The sequence below is a fragment of the Diospyros lotus genome, chromosome 5, assembly GCF_014633365.1.
Source record: "Diospyros lotus cultivar Yz01 chromosome 5, ASM1463336v1, whole genome shotgun sequence".
NCBI lineage: Eukaryota > Viridiplantae > Streptophyta > Magnoliopsida > Ericales > Ebenaceae > Diospyros > Diospyros lotus.
The window spans coordinates 42005667-42026279 of record NC_068342.1 but is presented as its reverse complement, the minus strand read 5'-3'; the positions used below and the strand labels follow the sequence as shown (position 1 = coordinate 42026279).

General features: G+C 36.8%; 1 protein-coding gene across 4 annotated transcripts; it reads left to right on the top strand.

The window, feature by feature from the left end:
• Positions 1-2601: 2601 nt before the first annotated feature.
• On the top strand, positions 2602-19966 carry LOC127802328 (uncharacterized). 4 transcript variants are annotated; one of them, XR_008023267.1, is made up of 10 exons: positions 2602-2765; positions 3252-3585; positions 4526-4651; positions 4761-4913; positions 13181-13310; positions 13407-13448; positions 14233-14427; positions 14517-14563; positions 15781-15858; positions 19506-19966. XR_008023267.1 is itself a non-coding variant. In XM_052338072.1 (10 exons), the coding sequence occupies exons 1-10, from the start codon at positions 2689-2691 to the stop codon at positions 19570-19572; spliced, it is 1245 nt and encodes a 414-aa protein (XP_052194032.1). In that variant the 5' UTR covers positions 2602-2688; the 3' UTR covers positions 19573-19966. The 4 variants fall into 4 exon arrangements, 2 of the variants coding, with proteins under 2 accessions (XP_052194032.1, XP_052194033.1); XR_008023268.1 differs by having other exon boundaries at positions 15781-15880; XM_052338072.1 differs by having other exon boundaries at positions 14517-14559.
• The last annotated feature ends 647 nt before the right edge of the window (positions 19967-20613 follow it).

Genomic DNA, 20613 nt, shown 5'->3' with positions numbered 1-20613 from the left:
TGTGTGTGATTTGATCATTTTGTGTTTTTTCTCATCTTATTTTTTCTTTCAACAAGTGGTATTAAAGTTTTGGTTATCGATCACCTAGTACGCATATGATATACCAAGCACGATGAAGTTTTATTTTGAAAAGTTTGATGGGAATATCAATTTTGGCTTGTGGCAAATACAAGTCAATTGTATCTTCATCAAATGCAAGTTACACAAGGTGTTGAAAGGAAAACAAACTCCTAAAAGCTCTGAAAAATCTGGTAGAGCAAGTATAGCAAATGGTTAAAAAAATTGTGACGCTGGAAGTTCGTCTATCAATTTTGTGGGAGATCAAGATATTCTCTAAAGAGATAGATACATCCTCATGACATGCGACTAGGTCACCAAAGTTATCATAAAAAATGATGTGATGCTTTTAGCGAGTCCACAAAGTTTGCACATGGGCATTAGCTTAGCGATGATGCAAGATGTGTGGTGAAAAAGATGTCGATAGGTGAATAACTCCCAAGGAAACCAAGCATAGGGGTTGCACCATAGTTTTTCAATAAGGTATTTTTCGACATTGTGTCATGAAAATCTTAGGCAACATATGCTTAAGCGGTTGTACATTTTATGGTGGAGTATAGTAACCTTGGTGATAGAAATCACGGTGATTATCGATAATAGATAGTCATGGTTGTTGTCAGATAATGGACGCATGTTTTTAGGAATTCTCGCTAAGGTAGTCGTTTGTTAGGATTTTCAGTGAGAAATCATAATTAATTAGTCTTTAAGAATATTTTTTATTCATGATATTGATTTTTTGTTTAGTTTGTAATCTTATTTCATAGTCAGTTGTTAATAGTTGTTAGGGAAGGAAACCTTAGCCTTGACGAACAAGGAAACTAATTTATAAATAAGATGCTTGACTTGTTATTTAAGGTGAACAAATCATTTGTGATAAACCAATGAGAATTGGAAATTTTGTGTAATTGGGATTTGAGTTTAAAGAGATAATATTGGACTTATAGTTGTAAACTTTACTAGATAGTGATATTTTTTCTCTATCGCCCTGACGACTGTAGTTTTTTCCTGTTAGGGTTTTTTATGTAAAAATCCATTGTGTTTGTGTGTGATTTGATCATTTTGTGTTTTTTTTTTTCATCTTATTTTTTCCTTCAACAATATGTAACACGAATCGAGTCACAACTCTAATTGATTAGTGTCGCTGTCAATTCATAAACAAAATTTATTAGCTGAGTTGGCTCTTCGACCAACAATCATCCAGTTTATTTCTTTGAATGTATTCAGTTTTGTTAGGATATTGAACAAATTACTAACCAATTGCCCCCACGAGGATAGCCCAATGGTCAAGGTGAGTATGAAAAAGGCTTTTCACTCTTACGTTTGCGGTATGTCAATATTCGAATCTTGGCTGCTCGGTTCCCTGATTTACGTCATCTGCTATAATCATGGGGTAGAGCAGTAGGAGCGTCCGTGATGGAGCATCGTCCAACAAAAAAAAAAAAAAACTAACCAATTTGTTTAAAAAAATGAAAAGTTTAGGTGATGTTTTCTTTATATTTCAATTTTGAGTTTTGTGTGTTTGAGTGTTTGTTTTGACATTTTTTAAAACGCATTATTTTTGTCATTATGATAAACTATTTATCAAAACTAAAAACTGAAAAACGCGTTTACTTTAAAATTTTGAGAAAAAATATCTTATGATATTTTATTAAAATTTGTTGATTATTATTTAAATTTGAATGGTTTAATGTTAGTATACTATTAAATAATATATAAATTTTGAAGTTAGTGAATGTTGGAATATTTTTGTCCCCATTACAAAAAAAATACAAGCAATAAATAAATAAATTTTGGTAAAAAATAGGAAATAGAGAAATAAAAACTAACTTTGATAAAAATAAATGAAGTTAGTGATGGATTTGGCTAGAGGAGGAAGAACAACAGGAAATGGTCGATCTAAGTTGATGGAGAAGGTAGATTGACCGATTTGACTGTTCGACGGCAATGGTTGAGGACGAATATCAACGACGACTAAAGGACGAACGACGATGGTGGTTGAGGACAATGGTCGGAGGGGGTTGATCTTAGTTGCTGAAGGATGTAGCGCCGGATCTAGGTTGCTTTTTGAGGATGAGGATGATTGTCCGATGATGATGACTGAAAGATGAATGGCAATAGTGATTGGAGGAGGACGAACGACGACAGTCGAAAGGGCTTATCTTAGTTGCTGGTCGACGATGGTATTTTATGAAAAAGGAGAAGAGAACACATAAGAGATATAGAAAATAAGATAATACAAACAATAGACGTTTTCCGTGTTTTGAGTTTTATAACATGTTTTGGCTGAAAACGACTAAAACATATTTTTGATTTTTGTGTGTAACTTTTTTTTTTGTGTTTTGAAAATAGATAAGTAAACATTTGATTGTTTTGAAAGATTGAAAAAATAAAAGAGTCTAAAAATAGTAAAGAGATGAGGCCCTTAAAGATTTTGTAATTAAATTTGGGGACAAAATTCAAACTGAACCGGGCGGTCAAAGGATGCACAGAAAACCGGAAAAAGCCGCTCGAGTCGAATGACCATCCGGTCCATTCGCCGCCTCCTAGAAGGATTTCGAAGGCCTTTTACACCCCCGAAAGAAATCAGTGCCAGACGACGTTGGCCGAAAGCGATTGCAAATCGGTGCCGCCATGGAAGAGAGGCCATCGCGAGTCGACCTCAAGCGTCCCCTTCCCGATGATAACGATGACTCAAGCAAACCTCCGGCGTAATTCACTCTCTCTCTCTCTCTCGAATTCACTCTACTTGATTTGGTCCTAGGGTTTTTGTTAGGGCTCAATTGGTTCTCCTATAATTTTCATCTCTTAATTCCTTATATGTTGTTATGCTTGATTTCTTTTGAATATTCTGTTTGGATGATGCGAAACTGAGGGAAGCGGAGCAGAATGAGTATAACTAAATCACGGATAGGGATACTGGCCGTTCATGTTCTTCTTGTTAAAATATGGTCTCGCCTTAAATCAGCTAATTAGTTTTAGTGGGCACAGTTCGGTGGAAGTAAATACACGGCATGCCTGCTGCCCAACAACGGAAACAGGGAATGGCTTTTATCCTTTTGTTTGTTTCCTCTTTCACGTGCTTTGCGACAAGTGATTGGAGCCTGCTGAACTTCTGTTTCCGAGTTTCCAAGTTATAAAACTAGTCTTTTTAGGACTTGAAATTCCTCAGGCTGCGATTATTTCGATATATGCAGGCAAAAGAGAGTAAGGTTTCCTAAGGGTAAGAAGGTGAAGCCTGGAAGCGAAAAGGTGGATGTTTGGCAGCCTTCTGCAGATGGTACCAGCGAGCGGGCTGATCCTCGTCATGCTGCAAAGGAGCGTGCATTGCGACGGAATCAGATTATTGCTGAACCCTCCACTGCAGCAGCTAAGAAGGAAAAATCTGAAGATGGAACTAGTGAGCGGACTGATCGCCGTCTTGCTGCAAAGGAGCGTGCAATGTGGCGGTATCAGCTTAATGCTGAACTCTTTGTTGATGAAAACAGAGGGATGGCTCGTGACATATCAGCTGCAGAAGTACATTACGAGGTTTGTTTACCCACTTCTTCACATAATAGTCTCCCTTTTCTGGTTCTTCTGAAATTCTCTCTGTCAACCTATTTAAAAGGCCCACACTCTTTGTTTGTATTGTTGTTTGGAACCACTGTTGACCTAGGAATCTATGCAAATAATCGTTTACAATGGCCTTTTGCATTCAGCAAGTTCACATGAAGCTTTCAACAGGAAGCTTTCAACAGGATTGTTGTGGCCTTAAGCACCCAGCAAGATTATTGATGTGAAATCCATGTTGTTTTGTGGGCGTTCATGTTTATGAAGAGATGAAAGGTGTAATTTTCAAAATTTTGGCAAAAGGTCTAGACCTTAAAAAAAATTCAAAAAATGAGAAATTTAGGTGTTTTGTGTTTGTTTGACACCTATTTAATGGTTGATGGTGAATGATGATGTTAGAAGTGCAAGGAGAAAAGAAAGTGTTTAGAATCCTAAATCATAAATGGTCAACAGTCTAATATGCTATGCCCTTTTTATGTAGATAATGTATATGGTCAGCATTTTTCATATATTTGTCGCATGGCAAGCATGAAAAGTCATAGTTTCCGTACTTAGCTTGTCTGAAAAAATGAGGGTCCGTGCCTTTCCGTTTTACTTGATCTTTTCAGAAATATTTTGGACTGCAACACAATCTACAGTTTAGGTAGTTTAATACTTTGCTCAAAATATAGGAATTGGCCTTTTCTGCCTTTTAGTTTCATTCTTATTTATTAATGACTTAATGATCATATATAGCACTAAGAATTTTGCTCTTCTAGTTGGATAAAATATATTGATTTATGCTAGTTAAAAATGTGTATAATGATGTATAATTATTTTCTAAATGGCAGCTCTTTTTTCAGTCAAGGTAATTGCTTTCAGTTTATTATTACTGGGACAAGACAAGGGATAGCCAATGATTGCAAGTTACTTTTGGCAGGATGGCGACACATTTGTTGATGATGGGATTCAGATAGAACCTTTTAACCTGGAAAAAGAGCGGGAAGAAGGATATTTTGATGAACAAGGAAATTTTGTTGAATATGTTAATGAAAATGAAATTAAGGTACTGTATTCAGTTGCCTACAATTATCTAACCAATTTGTGGATACATGTTCTTTGTTTTTTGTTTGGAACTTGTTTGTAACTCTTGTCATCTTGTGTAAGCATATCAGGATGCATGGCTTGACAGCATTGAGTTTGATCCTAAACTTGCTGAGAAAGGCCCTATGATGATGAGTACAGAGGAAGATATCCACGAGCTTTCATCTCAAGATGTTGGGAAAATGAAGAGGCGTATTGCTGATGTGCTTGAGCCTGGAGAAACAGTAATTTTCATACCCTCCTAGTTCTGTATGAAATGTCGTGCAGATGGTATTCTCTTTCACATTATCTGTTTCTGTCAAACAATTCTCCATGACTCAACCATTCATGTTATCAATTCTGGGTATGAAATTGCTAGAAAACTGAAGTATGTTATTTTCAAGTTGACATGTGGCTTGGTGCTGTGTTTTTCTGTTGGATTTAAAAGCTCCTTTAAGCTGGTTGTTACCTAAACAAACCAGGCTTCAACACATTTTGGAGTTTCTTAAATTCTAAGTTAAGCTTAATATGATTTCCAGTTTCTCAAATTCTGCTTGATCAGAGCTAGTTCTAAACTACCTAAATTACTTAAGCTTTATTCACTAAAAAATTCTTTCAACATCAGCTTAAAAGTTAATACAAATAACTTGATTATGTTTCTAAACTTAACATTTTGGTTAAGCAATCACGAAGATCCTCCAGTTAGTTTTCTTGCAGTTCTATGTATGATGTGCATATTCCATTGTAAATTTTCTTCAACAAATTAATCTTTCTAATTTGAAGGAACCTTGTAATTTGAGGATACTTAAAAAAATACTGTTTTCCGCTGCACTTGCTGACCAAACAAGTTACATGGAAAAAATTGTTTTTGTCTACCTTGGGAGAAGGTGATTGAGCACAGCTAAGAAGATAAACTAAAATCTCTAAAAACCAATTTAGTTTCATGTTTGGTAGGCTACTAATAAAAGCTATATATACTTCTTGTGGTGTCTGACGGAAAGTCTATAGAAAGGCTAGGTTTGTTGTATGGCATGGTATGTTGGGTAATTAAACACTAATACATGTGAAATGTAAGTGTCGGCGATATTACCATTGTTGTGTGGGCATACATGAAAAGATAGAACTAGAAATGAGTTATTAGTAATAAGGTGAGAGTGGTATCAAGATAAGTGGACATGATTTAAGTAGTTTGGACACATAAAAATAAGACTAATAAACACTCCTATAAGGGGATTGCATGAAATGGAAGAAGTTTTTACTAAAGGAGGTAGAAGGGGAAGGCCAAAGAACATTTGATGAGAAACTAAGCATGATATGTAAAATAATGACTTTGTAAAAGATATGATAATCATGGATAAAGATGATTGGCTAGCAAGAATCTACATGGGCTACCTCACCCAGTGGGATTAAAATTTATTGTGCTTGTTGTAGTTGTTTATTCTATTATGTATTTATTACTTATATATATAATCTATAAAATGTAAGTGGGTTTTAATTCTTATTTCAAACATATCTTATGTCTATCTCTTAAGCTATTATATTTATTACTCATACATAATATATATATAATGTAAGTGCATTTTAATTTTCACTTAAAACATATGTCATGTCTTCCCCTAAGTTTCTCTCTCTCTCTGTTTGTTGTGCCTTGATGAATGTATTTAGCTATTTAATTTGGTAACTATCCTGTTCTAAAAATAGTTGGCACTAGGAAGAATTAATCAATTGAATTCAATCAGTTAAAAATAAAATCATATTGACTTTAATAATACAAGTAGTTCATAGTTTACATTGAGATTGGACAAAAGGATTGAATTATACCAAAGTAATGACTAATCAACAATATAAGATCCGTTTGCCTGTTCTTAAACCTCATAAAATGTACTAGGGCCAATGTAAGCACCCCTGTCCGGATATCCCAACCACCCGGTCTATCCGAACGAAAGCGCTTACATAGAGGAAAGAGAAATAAACATAAGACAAAAATACTCTGGCATGCATACATACAAAAAAATACAACAGCGGAAGCAAAACAATATACATGCACGCCCACAAGTACTCTGCTGGAACAACAGTCAAGGAGTATATAAAAATATACAGACACCTGTGCCAACAAATAAAAGATACAAGGAACAACCGGGCACAGTAAAAAATGAGAGTCGGAACTCCTAACAAAACCTCAGAGAAGACGGGGGCAGCTAACTGTACACCCTACCGACACGGCTGGCTGCTAGGTGGCGCGGTCCTCGCCCTCGACTTTTGCTTTACCCTTACCTGGAATGATGGAAAGCAAGGTGAGTCGCAAGACTCAGCAAGTTTATATGAAAATGAAGGCTGCAAATGAAACAGAAGAGGAGATCACCCTAAATATAAACCCACATGTACACACAAGCCATGTGACGCAACAATGCAACAGTGCCGCATAATAAAAACACATACCGGTCCTTGGGGCCCACATAATACACCTGGCACCCAAGTCCCCTACCAACCTGCTGCTGCCTTGAAATGCAACATAGATCTCCAACAAACCTGTGCGCACTGTCCCGGGTCGGTACTCCCGTCACCAGTATCCCTGTCGGTACTCCCGACAGTCGAGCCATAGGCTCCCTCGGAACGGTACTCCTGTCTGAGAACTAAATACTACCAGTAACCATGCAATGCATATAAAATGCAATGGTGTAATGAGCATCAACGTGATACAAGGCGCCCATACATCCAGGCATCAGGCCACGCTTCGCCCATATAGTAAATCACACGCGATGCATATGCCCGTGCTGGATGCAAGCTGACCAATCTAGAATGTCTGTGATTAAGCATAACCAAATCATAATAATCCCAATATGCAGCTCATACCCATGTGCATACCAAACCATGCTACAAGAATAAAATGATACCAGATTATGCTATAATCACGTAACGGCAGAGCCAGTCAATAGTTCTTAGCACTGGTCAACGGTCAGTGACCAGGAGATACCATCTGACGGCCTAAGATAGACCGTATGACAGTCACACCGTTACCGAATAGCCGATCCTTACCCCCATTGCACAACCGCTCTAGCCAATACATAACCAAAAATTCATAATAATACCCGAACAGCTAAGAACCTAGCCCCGGGTGAGTACGGCATCATTCCTATAGGCTTGGGGGTGGCACAAATCCCCGTAGGCAACCAACGAATAAAACCCTCGAGACCAGTTTAATAAATTAAATTTTAAAACAAACCGTTTTAAATTCCATAATTTATTAACAGCCGAAACCAACGAAAGGAAGTCAAATAAATTGATAACGAAAGAATCGACAATGAGGGTATAAAGAACTTGCCTTTCCGAAGATAACCTTAGGCCCGTTTTGACCAAACGCGGTCAAAGTTATACAAACTGCAATATCCCAATTATTCGCCAAAATTAATAAAATTGGACCCTAAACAAAATTTCGACCGTATAAAATATTAATTACTAGCTTGTTTACATACCTGGATAATTAACTCTGGAATTAAACGAGATTTAATCCGATTTTTGAAGCCCAAATTTCTCAAAATTCCTCCCGCGAGCTGCTGCTTCCTCTGTAATTTTTTTACTGTTTGTGCTGCACAAATCACGCCCGAAATCGGGCTAAAAAAAAGGGCCTTAAATTGGCCAAAAGAAGTGGCCAGAACGCGGCCACGTGGCAGCGCTGGGGCGGCCACCGCCTCCTAGCGAAACGACGTCGTTTCGACGTCCTTGGGCTGATTAAATCAGCCCAAAAATCCACCCCTCGCGCGTGCCTGCCGCGAATCGATCCCGCGACCGCCCCCTTGTCCGTCTTGCGCGCGAATCGCTCGCGCCCACGCTCGCCTTTACCATATATCGCCCTGCATTAAATTTAAAGGGATCTTCGATCCCTTTTCCGAAATCGCGCTAGCCTCTCTCCAAAATCCATTAATCACACACACACCCCCTATTTATTACTCTAACGCCCGAAACTTCTGAAAATCTCACAATTTAATTTATTTCAATTTTTTTCCTAATTCCAGAAATTCCTAAAATAATTAATCAATTACCTTAATTCCTTATTTTCTTAAAATCACATAATTTATTTTTATTTAATCACAACAAATTATTTTGATATTTCTTTTAAATCAAATTACCTCAAAATTAAATTAAATTGCCATTTACGAGGCGTTACAGCCAATGTAGGGGACTTATTTCTATATTGCAATTCAATGTTGGGCAAAAGTGCCAAGTAGGCAACTATTGACATTGAGTATTCTTAAGTCAAGAGGACAATACTGATATACATTTAGGAGAGCATATATAAACTTCCCTAAGGAGTTTGAATTGCTTATATATAGGTTATAGACATGTATCATGGAGTAGAAACATGTCAGAAAATTTGGAACAGATACTGAGATTTTGTTAATTACAGTAATATCAATTATTTGCTTAAACCCTTGTCTATTTGCCCTAGAAATGAGTGAACTTGCCTAAACATATTTAGGCAAAGGTGCCTTGTTGTATGCCATTTGCAAGTCTTGGTGGATGAAACAAAGGAAGACATGGATGCTAGACTTGATATATCATATATGGAGGAAAACTTTAGAATATGGAGGTTTTAGTTAAGCATATTGAAAATCCAATATATGGAATGTAGCTTTAGTAAACATACAAGTATAGATGATGTCATGGTAAAACTTAAGATCAAATCAACATAAGAAAAGATTAGTTGAGATACATTTGATCAATCATTGGAAAAGATGGGAGATTAATGAGGATGCTCCCTGCAGAATTAACACATGATGGTTAAAATGAAAGCATGCATCTGATTTCCTATGTGATGGTAAGATTTTGTTACATCTAAAATGAAAATTTTTTGTAAGACCAACCTTGTTATATGACACACAATGTTGGGCAATAAATTACAAACATGTGCAAAATATGAACATAATGGGGATGGGGATGTTATGTTAGATGTGTGGCCAAATAAGATAAGATAAAATTAGAAATGAGGTTATTTGTAACAAGATCGTAGTGGCTCCTATTGAAGATAAAATGCATGAAACATAATTTTGACAGTTTGGTTATGTAAGAAGACGACCAATAGAGGCTCATATAAGGAGAGTGTATGGAATTTAACAAGTCTTTAGCAAAAGAGGTAAGAGGAAGACCAAGGAAAACATGGTGGGAGACTCTTAGTATGATATAAGCTACAAGGGTTTGACAGAAAATAAGATTATAAAACGGAGATAGAAATAATGACCTAGAATTTGTGTGGCTAACCCCACAGTGGGATTAGGGCTTGATATATTGTTGTTGTTGTTTCTTTTTAGATGTGAGCTTGTCTGTAACATTAAATTTGTTCCTAAATCTGCATGAAATTAATGGATGTTATTTTTACATTTCAATCCTACAGTTGATATAGATTATTTATCAGTTCTTTCTAATGTAATTTTTGTAAAACATGATTCGGTGATGCAATATCAAGTGTTAAGAGCAAATTCTTATAGTACATTGAAGGGTTCTTTCTCGCTACTAAGAAATTGAAAAAGAAAGAAAAAGTTTGAAGAAGAGTACAAGTTTAAATGTATAATGTGTACAAGGGCGTTCCCAGGATCCTCACCTTGCAAGGGTTGGGGGAGAGTTGTTTTGTGTATGCAGTTTCACAACTCAATCCCATGAACTTCTAGTTACAAAGGAGTAACCCTACTGTTACCATCAACCTCACCCTCTAAATGAACAATGTGTATGCTTGTAAGCATATTGTTGAGGTGATTGTGAACATTCTTGTCGTATTTTTCGAATTGAAATTTCTCATTATGCAGAAGAATGATAATCACCATCTGGGCATTTATTTCAATGTTAATTTTCTCCATTGGATTTGGGTGGTTGTGTAACACCCCGTTTTTCTCTTACCGAGCGTGTTACTATGCTGGAGCCCAAAAATATACATAAATTATTTTTTTCTTTCTTTCTCGGTACATAACTTAAATCTTAAGTATCGAATTCCAAACAAAACCCTCAGCAAATCATTCACAATGCGGAAGCGATAATCGAAACCTGATATGGTACATACCTGAATTTACCTTACATTATATCATAAAGAATCCGTTCCATATATTACATCATATCTTCAAATATAAAATACATGGAGATTCCATAAACATTCTAACAAGACCAATCATCAATAAAGCATAAGCTAAAACATATCTGAATTAGCTCGTTGAATCCATTGGTTATGCCATCACGTGCCGTCTCATCTCAACCTGCTCGTTGCCTAAGCTGCAAGTCTAAACTGGAACGTTGAATGTTCCAGGGGCATAACCCATTAGAAGATGGAACTTCTAGTGAGGGTCCAAAAAATATATATATATGAATGCATGATGCATAACATGATTAACATGTGCCCTTAATATAACTTTTCAGACCCACCAGCCCGGCACGAAATCGTAGGCAAATCCCGAACCTCTACAGGATAAGCCTAACGTTATTCCATCATTGCCCTAGGGGAATTACGGCTACACTCTGAGGGCGACATCCCATTCCCATGCACAAATATTAATATGACAATAATATCATGTCATGCAATATGACAAAATGAATATTGCATTCATAACAACATGCATATATAACAAACTTATCATGAATACAAGTTCTTGTGAAAAAAACACTCACATTTGCCCAAAGATCAAGGCATCTCAAAAAGCGCCTATCGCCTCGATATGCGTGCCCGACCTCGAATCTCGTGCCAACTCTCAAAAGTTGTACCAATCAATTTTCCTCGATCACCTCAATCATAAAAAGAATATTTAATCACTAAATATCTCAATATTTCATTTTCTTCCTATTTCTTATAAAAATCCGAATAAATACCATCGTGACTATTTTCTCAAATCTAATTCCACAACAATTTATAATAGACTATGAACTTCAAAGAAAAAATACTGGACTTACCCAGATGTTGCGTTTTCACGCAAAACGAGGCTCTTTGGTGCAAAAATCGAGACATCAGGAATCCCAAATCTAAATATTTTTACACAGGCCTCTAGAGCTTGATTTTAAAGGAATTTAGCAATTTTTTTTAGAATTTTTGGAGCCCGGACGCACCTTTACGTGCCCCTAGAAGTTAGCTAATGCGCGCCCACTCACGGGGCCCAGCTGGCACGTGCACTGCACGCGCCGGTCGTCTTCTTCGACTAGATTCCAACCAGCTCTGGTTTTTTGTCCATATCTCATTTGTTTGAGCTCCGTTTTGCCTCCCGTTTGAACCTATGGCTTCCTCTTTTTGCCTTCTATCGGATAATAGCTTAAAATCGGTCGATTGGAGTCATTTTTTGACTGCTCAACTCGATTTTCCGACGAAGCTCGTTTTTCTGTCGAAGCTCCATATCTCCTTCATCTCTCAACGAAAATTGCTCAAATTTCATAGAAATGATCCTCTGGACATGGGGAACAAAAACCCCTTATTCGCTGCTCTCAATTTTTGCCCAAACTCTCGGATCTAAGAGTTTAATTTTTCTCCTCATTCGACCATTCCAAAAATCTTTATTTATAGGCAACCCCAAGTCTCCAAATGCCCATGGTTAGTCGATCCAACCTCCCTGAGGACTCTTCCTACCCCGTATCGATCCAAAATCCTCGAAGACAGCTCTAAAAATCCAATTTTTGTGGCCCAATTTTCTGGCCACTTTCGGCTAAAAATTTGATCATTTCCGCCAACAATAAGGCTGATTGTTGGCCTAGGCTCGACCCAAGAGCATCTTAGGGTACTTTCCTCGAGTATTTCACCACCGAATTCGGTTATGGGAGGTGGTGGAGGAAGCTTGGTCGGCCATGGCAGAATTGCTCTTTGTGCAATTTTAAAAAATTGCACTTTGACCCAAACTTCTTCTCATTTTAAACTTTTGGTCCTTTCCTTGAAGCTCCTGAGCTTCCCAATAGTGCTATTGCAACCTACAAGTTCTATACTTTCCATTGCATCCCCCAAGATTTTGAAAAAATGTCATTTCGACCTCCTTCCGGCAATTTTGAAAAATTGCACTTAGGCCCGAATCTTCGTTTTGGCTCTAAATCTCTTCGTTTCTTCTTGAAACCACTGAAGGGTTGTTCCCTATGAAAAATCGAAGTCCCCTCAAGTTTCCGTTGACTTCCCGAAAGTCATCTATAACAATTCGGTATTGCAGCCTAATTGACAGCTGCATTTTAGCTGTACCGAAAACTGTTCACGATCTTATTTCTTTCGATGTCATAAATCATGCCTCGAAATACTCATCACGGCCATATCATTTTTCTTAGACATCTCGGCTTTAGGGCACTCCCTGCAGTCGATTTGGTCAATTTTTCGGGTTTTTTAGATACCAATCTTCTCCGAAATTTTGTTTTTTCTAATAGAACGCTTACTTTCAAATAATCCTAATTTCTTGGGTATTACAGGTCGTATCCATTGTCCATTAGTTCTTACTTTGATTTATCCATTGCCCATTAGTTCTCACTTTGATTTCTGTAGTGTGGATAGAGTTTGATATCATTATCTTCACAGGTTTTACAAGCATTGAGAAGGCTGAAAGGAACTTCAAATAACAAAAAGGAAAAAATGTCTTCAGAAACAAAACTTCTCTTTGACCAGCTGACCGAAGATGCTATGAAGCTGATGGAGAATGGTGATTACAGTAAGTGACTAATTTTACTACGAGATGTTGAAACTGCATGGTGTGATTGATTCAATTCAGGCCTGCTATGCTAATTGGTTGAACTTTTGCTTTCAGATGTGTATGATGAAAAGCAGGAAGTGTTTGAGCGTGAGGCAGGTTAGTATTATAGTGGGTTCTTCTCCCTCTTTTTTCCTTGCTGAGTATATTCTTAATGGTTAAGACTAAGAGGGAGCAAGGAGAGAAAAGAAATGTTTACTTTGCCAATTATATCTTATTTATTTGGTCATAAAAGTCTCTTCTTTGGCTTTAGAACTAGATTTTTTTTTTTTATTGAATGGAAGGTATTCAATTGATCTTGCAGGTTTATTGGAGTTGGATTAGTGTAGTTACAGGAAACATATTCTTTGAGGTTGTTGAGTTAGGTTTCCTTTTTACTTAATTATCTATTAAGAGGATATCTATAATGCTTGCATTGAAACATCTTGGCCAATGGTTTGGTTTAAAAAATAAAAGGAAGAAAAAAAATAAACATTTTGGCCAATGAAGCAACATTTAGGGTTATTTGTCTGTGCATGCGCATTTGTCATTATTTTAATTAGAATGCTGCTTCCATTGCTTCTTCATAATCTGTAGCTGAATGGCCAACCTGTATAAGCACTTGACATCTAAATGCCATTGCAGGTAATTATTTCTTTGAGCATGTGTATTCTGTACAAATATTTCAAAAGTACCTACCTTTTTGTTACCTGAGAATTTATTGTTACATTTTTAACTGTTCAAACACAGTGAAAGTAATGACCCTTATGTTTTGTACTGATATTGTTTTTAAAAACAATAATTTTTTTTTCTTTTTCTACAGTTTTACTTGCATGATGATTTTCTGTTACCATTAGTTTTGTAATATATCTGGACCTATTTTCATAGCCTTCGTTCTCTGCAGAGGGATATGAGAGGGTAGCACGAGTAAGAGGGGAAGGTACCTCAATGGATGTGGCCAATGACAACATATCCAATGGTGAGGATGCACTTGATATGTTTGCAGAAGATGATGATACCACTACCACAAATCCAACCTCAGATGGAAGTAATTTGGTTTCTGGTGCTAATCATGATAGAACTGGTCAGCCTTCTGAAAGTAAGTCTTTTGTAAGTTTTACTACTGCAATGGAGATACTATTTTCTCTCTCTTTTTATGGGTTAGTTATTATAACTTATTTTCTGCAGGTGGAGACTCACTAAATGACTATGTATATGATGAGGCTTCTGGGTATGTACGTCTTTCTCTCCATTCCCAATGTGCAGTAGATATGATTGTTTCACATTATATCCCATCCTTTTCCAATTTCTAATTCTTTATCCAATTTGTAATCCTTGGTGTGTTCTACCACCTGTTTGCTCTTCTTTATAGCCACTACAAAGCGTTGGATATTGTATGAGTAGATTTGTTTTGTTGAACTCTACAACTGCCAGGGTATTTTTTGCAGTAGGTTTATAGTAACATATTTCAATATAGAAAAATGAGAGAAAGTATAAGTTCATAGCTTGAATCCTGTTAGAAAGATTTTGCTTTGTCTAATGAGGACTAGTAAATTGCCAGTACCATAAACTTCTCTGAGTGTACAGGCAGGTTTGCAAACTTATGGATGTTTAGGAGTTTCCTCTGGGAGTCGGTCATCTTCTATGTCATCCACTCAGGAGGAAGAGGAGAAAGTGTAAAGTTTGCTCCTGTTTGAGTTTTTTGTACCTTTCTTTGGACATATGTAAGGATTACGATTGTTGTCAAAGAGGCATAGTTTTGGTTAGCTGTCTTTGTATACATCCTTACAGATAGATATTGCCCCACATATCCAGCAACTTTTATATCTCAAAAAAACTATTCAAGTTGGCATGGTTGCACGATTATCTATTGGTGAGACCAATTATAATTAGTTCTCAAATGGATTCTACTGGTAATGACTTGATTGATACATTTTCTTCTGGCAAAAACCTTTCTCTCTTTCTGAACAATAAATTCAAAGAAATTATGACCACTTTTTACATGGACTTGGGGTAGATTTTATCTTTCTAAGCATTGACAGACAAGCAGGTGTAAATGTTCTCTTCTGATGATCTGGATGCATTTTTCTTCATCTCTGTTAATTGCTTTTCCTTTTCTTCTTTCATTCCTACATTAACTTTTGGACTTAAAAGCACATAAGCGCTTCCCTGAGAGAGAATTAATGAACGTAAAATAGGTGAAGGAGCTAATATGGAAAAAGTGCTTATAATGATTTTTACTTTTTTGCATGCTGAGGTTCAGATTCAACTTATCTTTTTTCCATATAAGTGAATTTTGAGATGCCTGAATGTGCTGGGCATCTGTTTCTCTTAAGTGATAGTTCAGATCTCAATGTACAAGTTTAAGAAAATTCAATATCATTGTGATGTTGTGAGCTGCACAATGAAATAATGTCTAAAATTAGTTTCTTCTGTCCTTTTTTTTTTCCAGGTATTACTACAGCAGTAGTTTGGGATACTATTATGACCCGTCTTCAGGATTGTATTGTTGTGCAGCATCAGGACAGTGGTAACTTGCTTGCTTCCATCTTGTATGAGTTCCTGATATTGGATTTTAACCATAATGCCTATTTGTTTATTATTATTATTATATTTTGGATTTTGTCTTCTTCTTCTTCTTTTTTTTTTTTGGGGGGGGGGGGGGGGATGGGTACCAGTCAAAGGGGTTTGATTTTCTTTATCAGCCTTTTTGTTCGTGATGCCAAAGAATGAACTTGCACAAAATGGATACATGATAATAGAAGGGAAATTGATTAAAGAAAGGACGATCTTATCATCTTATGTTAATACATATCCATATGGAATGCCATTCAAAAATACTTGCATGTTGTTGAATCAGAGAGAAACCCTAGTTGGAGGAAATAAATTTCTCAACAAACAAAGAGATTGCACACCTATATATACTAATACTAAATAGGTCATGACATAAGCATGACATAAATATAAATCTCACACTCCCCATCAAGCTGGAATATATATATATATATTATATGTTTCAAGGTTGTTACAAATGTAATTTATTCTAGAGTGCATGGAGATATTGTTGTAGATGACTATCGCTTTGGGTTGGCTGCAAACGAGTAACAGAGGTAGCCGACGATTGGAGGTTGCAGAGGCGATGACTAGAGGCAAATCTTAGTAATGATGACAATGATGGTAGATCGGCGATGTAGCGACGACACGAGATCTGTGCGATGCACAAGATCCAGAGAAGAGGCCACGAGATCTGAGAGACGCGTTGGAAGGAGAAACATGCACGAGATCTGAAGGCACGCTGATCTAGGAGTCGCATTGGAAGGAGATGAGATTTGAGAAACCAGCCATGAGATCTGATAAGTAGCCACGGGATTTGAGATGAGAACGACACGGATTTGGATGGGAGCGAACGGATCTGAAGATTGACATTCGGATTTGAAGAACGATGGCCTAATCTGAGCGAAGGGCAGTTAGATCTGAAGAACGATAGCTAGATTTGAGGTCTGATAGTCATCTATGACTGGGTCTAAGGGATTGATGGCAGATCTGAGAAATGATGGTTGGAGAGATAGCAGCCGAGGAGGAAAATTTGGCAAGAGATCGATGGAGTAAATTCGGTGAGAGACCAGAGAGACAAATCCGATGAGAGACCGGTGAAAGAATGAAGAGGTAGATTCGACGAGATTTGAAATGACATATTGATGGAGATGGTGTCAACAAGAGGTGACAACGAAAGCAAGTAGCAGCAACAGAAGTTGTAGACGCTGATCTAGTTAGGAGCTAGCACGACTGGATCTGGGCAGGAACTAGCATGGCTGGATCTGAGCATGGTAGAGAGGCGTTGCCGAATCTGGGTAAACGAGTCGTGGTCAGATCTGGAGGTAGCAGTGGCCGGAGCTGGGTGACAACGACAGTGACAAGAGTGGATTTGGGTGATGAGAGAGGCGCGATCGGATCTAGAGGCGGTGATGGCGATCGGAGCACAGCTGTGATGGAAGGGTGAGGCGGAGGCGACAAATCTAGGCAGGACAATTGCGAACAACGATGGCACAAGGCGGAAACTGCGAGATTTGCAACGCGATGAACTAGATTTGAGAACCGGACAACTACACGACGGGATCTGAGAAACGTCCAACAACGACGTACGTGAGATCTCTAAGTGGCCACGATTGACAATGGTGATGGTGACCAGGGTAGAGCCGACCGGAGGAGAACTGACCAATGGTGGTGGTGTGGTTGACAGCGACAACTACCAGTGGCAGTGTCTAGTGATAGCGGTGACAAAAGATGGATATGTCGATCAACAGTTGCGATGGCAGTCGGAGGTGGTGGCGGCCTGGAAATGCAAGGGACACACGCTAGAGCTGAGGCAGACAGCGGTTGTAGGCTAAGTGAGAGGGCGTCCACTGCTGGAAGGAGAGGACGCACGTCGGAGGTGGAGACAACTAGGGTTTGTATGGTGGCTCTGATACCATGTTGCATTAGAGAACTTGATAGAAACCTATATATACAAACAAAGAGATTGTACACCTATGATTATTAAATAAATCATGACACCATACTAAATATATACTAATATATGATTATTAAATAAATCATGACACCATACTAAATATATACTAATATATAAACAAAGAGATTGTACACCTATACATACTAATACTAAATAAATCATGACATAAATATAAATCTCACACATGTAGTTGTATTTTATGGGCATGGCTATTTATGATTATTCAGCCTTTTAACCCATGAAAGTTGACTGTCTATGATTATTAATGGTGACATTTTTCTTGTAGCAACATAACATCATCAGGTCATCTTTATGTATCCACCTAAATAACCTAGTTCTCATGCAAAGGATTGCACTTCCTGTTTTGACGTATCTCAAAGTTGTGAGTTGATGGCCAAAAGGCTTGAGTTCATTTGAGCTCAAATTATCAGAGGTTCTATTTCACATGATTTAATTCGCTTCCTCTTAGATGGAGACACAATTATTGAACTAACTGTAGAGGTGTTTTCTGATGTTTAATCCCCACACTCTTTGATGGAGCTATTCATACATGGATGTATGTTCATAGATCAAATGTCAAAGCTATAGATATAGCTATTTTATTTTGCTAGGTATCTCTTTTATTTAATCTGTTATCAACTTCACAAATTCTAGTTTGCTAATCATATCTATGGTCTTATCTTTTGTAAGACCCTTATAACTCATATCATACCTAAGAGTGTCATACTCCCTCTACCGGTAGTATGGCTGGCCATGCTCTGCAACCCAAGACTTTACACGAAGCCTAAAATCCAATCATCATCATAATCTTTGGAAGAACCAATGACATTTATAATGCTAAACTATCAAAAGTTCAAACTCCTCAAAGTTACAAGCCAACTGAACAAAATCATGAAATGCCATAACATAAACCTAGTAGTCTACTATCATTTCCCCTGGTCCAAGTCTGACTCTAATCAGTAATCATCTTGACGGTCACTTAAATGTTAGGTAGAGAAGTGAGTGAGCTTACAACTCAGTGATAGGTAATTTGCATAAATTGGTCATATCCAAAATATAGCATTTTCTGTATATACCTTAAAACTTGGTTCTAATTCTCATATCACATGGTGTAGCAAATCTGATCTGGCATTAAATCATTCTAGTGAATAGAACACAAATATCCAAGGATAACATTAATCATAGTAATCAATCATCAACAATATAATCCTCTCAAAGGGTGTCTCTGTAGAGGCTAATGCCGTAACAGTTCAATCCATGTATGACGTATGCTAACACCATAAATAAATCCTAAGCTTGGAACTGTTATGTGTGACATGGCACTTTGACTTAGGCTCGGATTAAGTGCCTATCGGAACTCTTTCCATGCGACTTCAGAGCAACTGAGACTAACAAAACTTGTGATTATCCCCAGGCTGGATTGGAAAATGGGGTTTGGTGGCAATAATCTTTTGCTGGGAGTTACCTGAATCAGGCCTTCTTTTTACTATTGTTTTTGCAGTATCTGAAACAAATTTGGACACTGTCACATAAGTTGTATTCAGGATGGTTGTCCAATGCTGTTCCTTTAGTCTCTTAGTGCCTCTTGGTCTTTTATAAAGTAGGTTGACGTATAAATATTGTGCTTTCATTCTAGTATTTCTAATCGATGTGAATTTTCTTGTCAGGTACTCATATAATGAGGCTACTGGTGAATATGATGAAGTTCAGGAGGCTGCATCAAATACAGGCTAATGTTTAGAAACAATGTTGTTCCATACATTACTGGCACCACTCTTTCCTCTTCTATGTAGGCTTGACTTCTAGCCTAAGTAGTCAGAAAACCCTTATCCTTCTTCTTCTTCTCCTCGTCTTCTTCTTCTCATCTTCTTCTTCTTCCTTCCTTTTTGGGTAGAATTGGAAGAAAAACCGTGCTAGATGCTTGTGCTGCACGGAATATACAATACTTGAATTCTTGATGTAGATGTTATATATAGCTGTTTCTCATCCTTCGACTATGAGTATAATAATAGGTTGCTTGTTAGATTCCTGTGAATGGAATATTGGCCATCTTTTGAAATTTTCAACGTGTAATTCAGCCAACTCCTTGGCATGAAATATGGGAAGAAAGCTTGAAAAACTTTTGTTAGGATCGATTCTATTTAGTGTAATCAATTCCCCTATGATCAAATTCATCCAGTGACCCCCTAAATTAAAGGTAGAGTTCTCAGCTTAATTTGGTTTTGATGTTATTCTATATTCTTGCAATCTCAAATGGTTAGTAAGGTTTTTTTGGTAGCAAGTAGTGTAGAGGATTTTGCAATTTGTAGGCGACTTGTTTTATTTGACTCCTTGTGGGGTAGGCAAAAATTTATATTTTTGTCTTGTACTTAAAACGTATTTTTAGTATTTGGTTACTCAAATTTGTTGTTGTTATATTTATATTTTTGAGTTAATTTGATTTTTATATTTTAATTTTTTTTCGTGTGTCAATTCAAATTTTTTGATGTTTCGAGTATATAATCGTGTTTGAATTTTTTAGTTTAATTTAATTTTTATATTTTAATGTGAAAAAAAGAGTTAAATTGATTTATTTTATTTTTATATATCAAAGTATATGAGTTAAATTAATTTAAAAATAAAAATGTAAGTAGCGTAATTGAAATAATAGAAAATTTGGATTATCGTATGAAAAAAATTTAAATTTAAAATATAGATGTAAAATTAATTTAAAAATATAAATATAAATATATAATTAAAATAACAAAAAAAATTAAGTGATTGCAAGAAAAAATA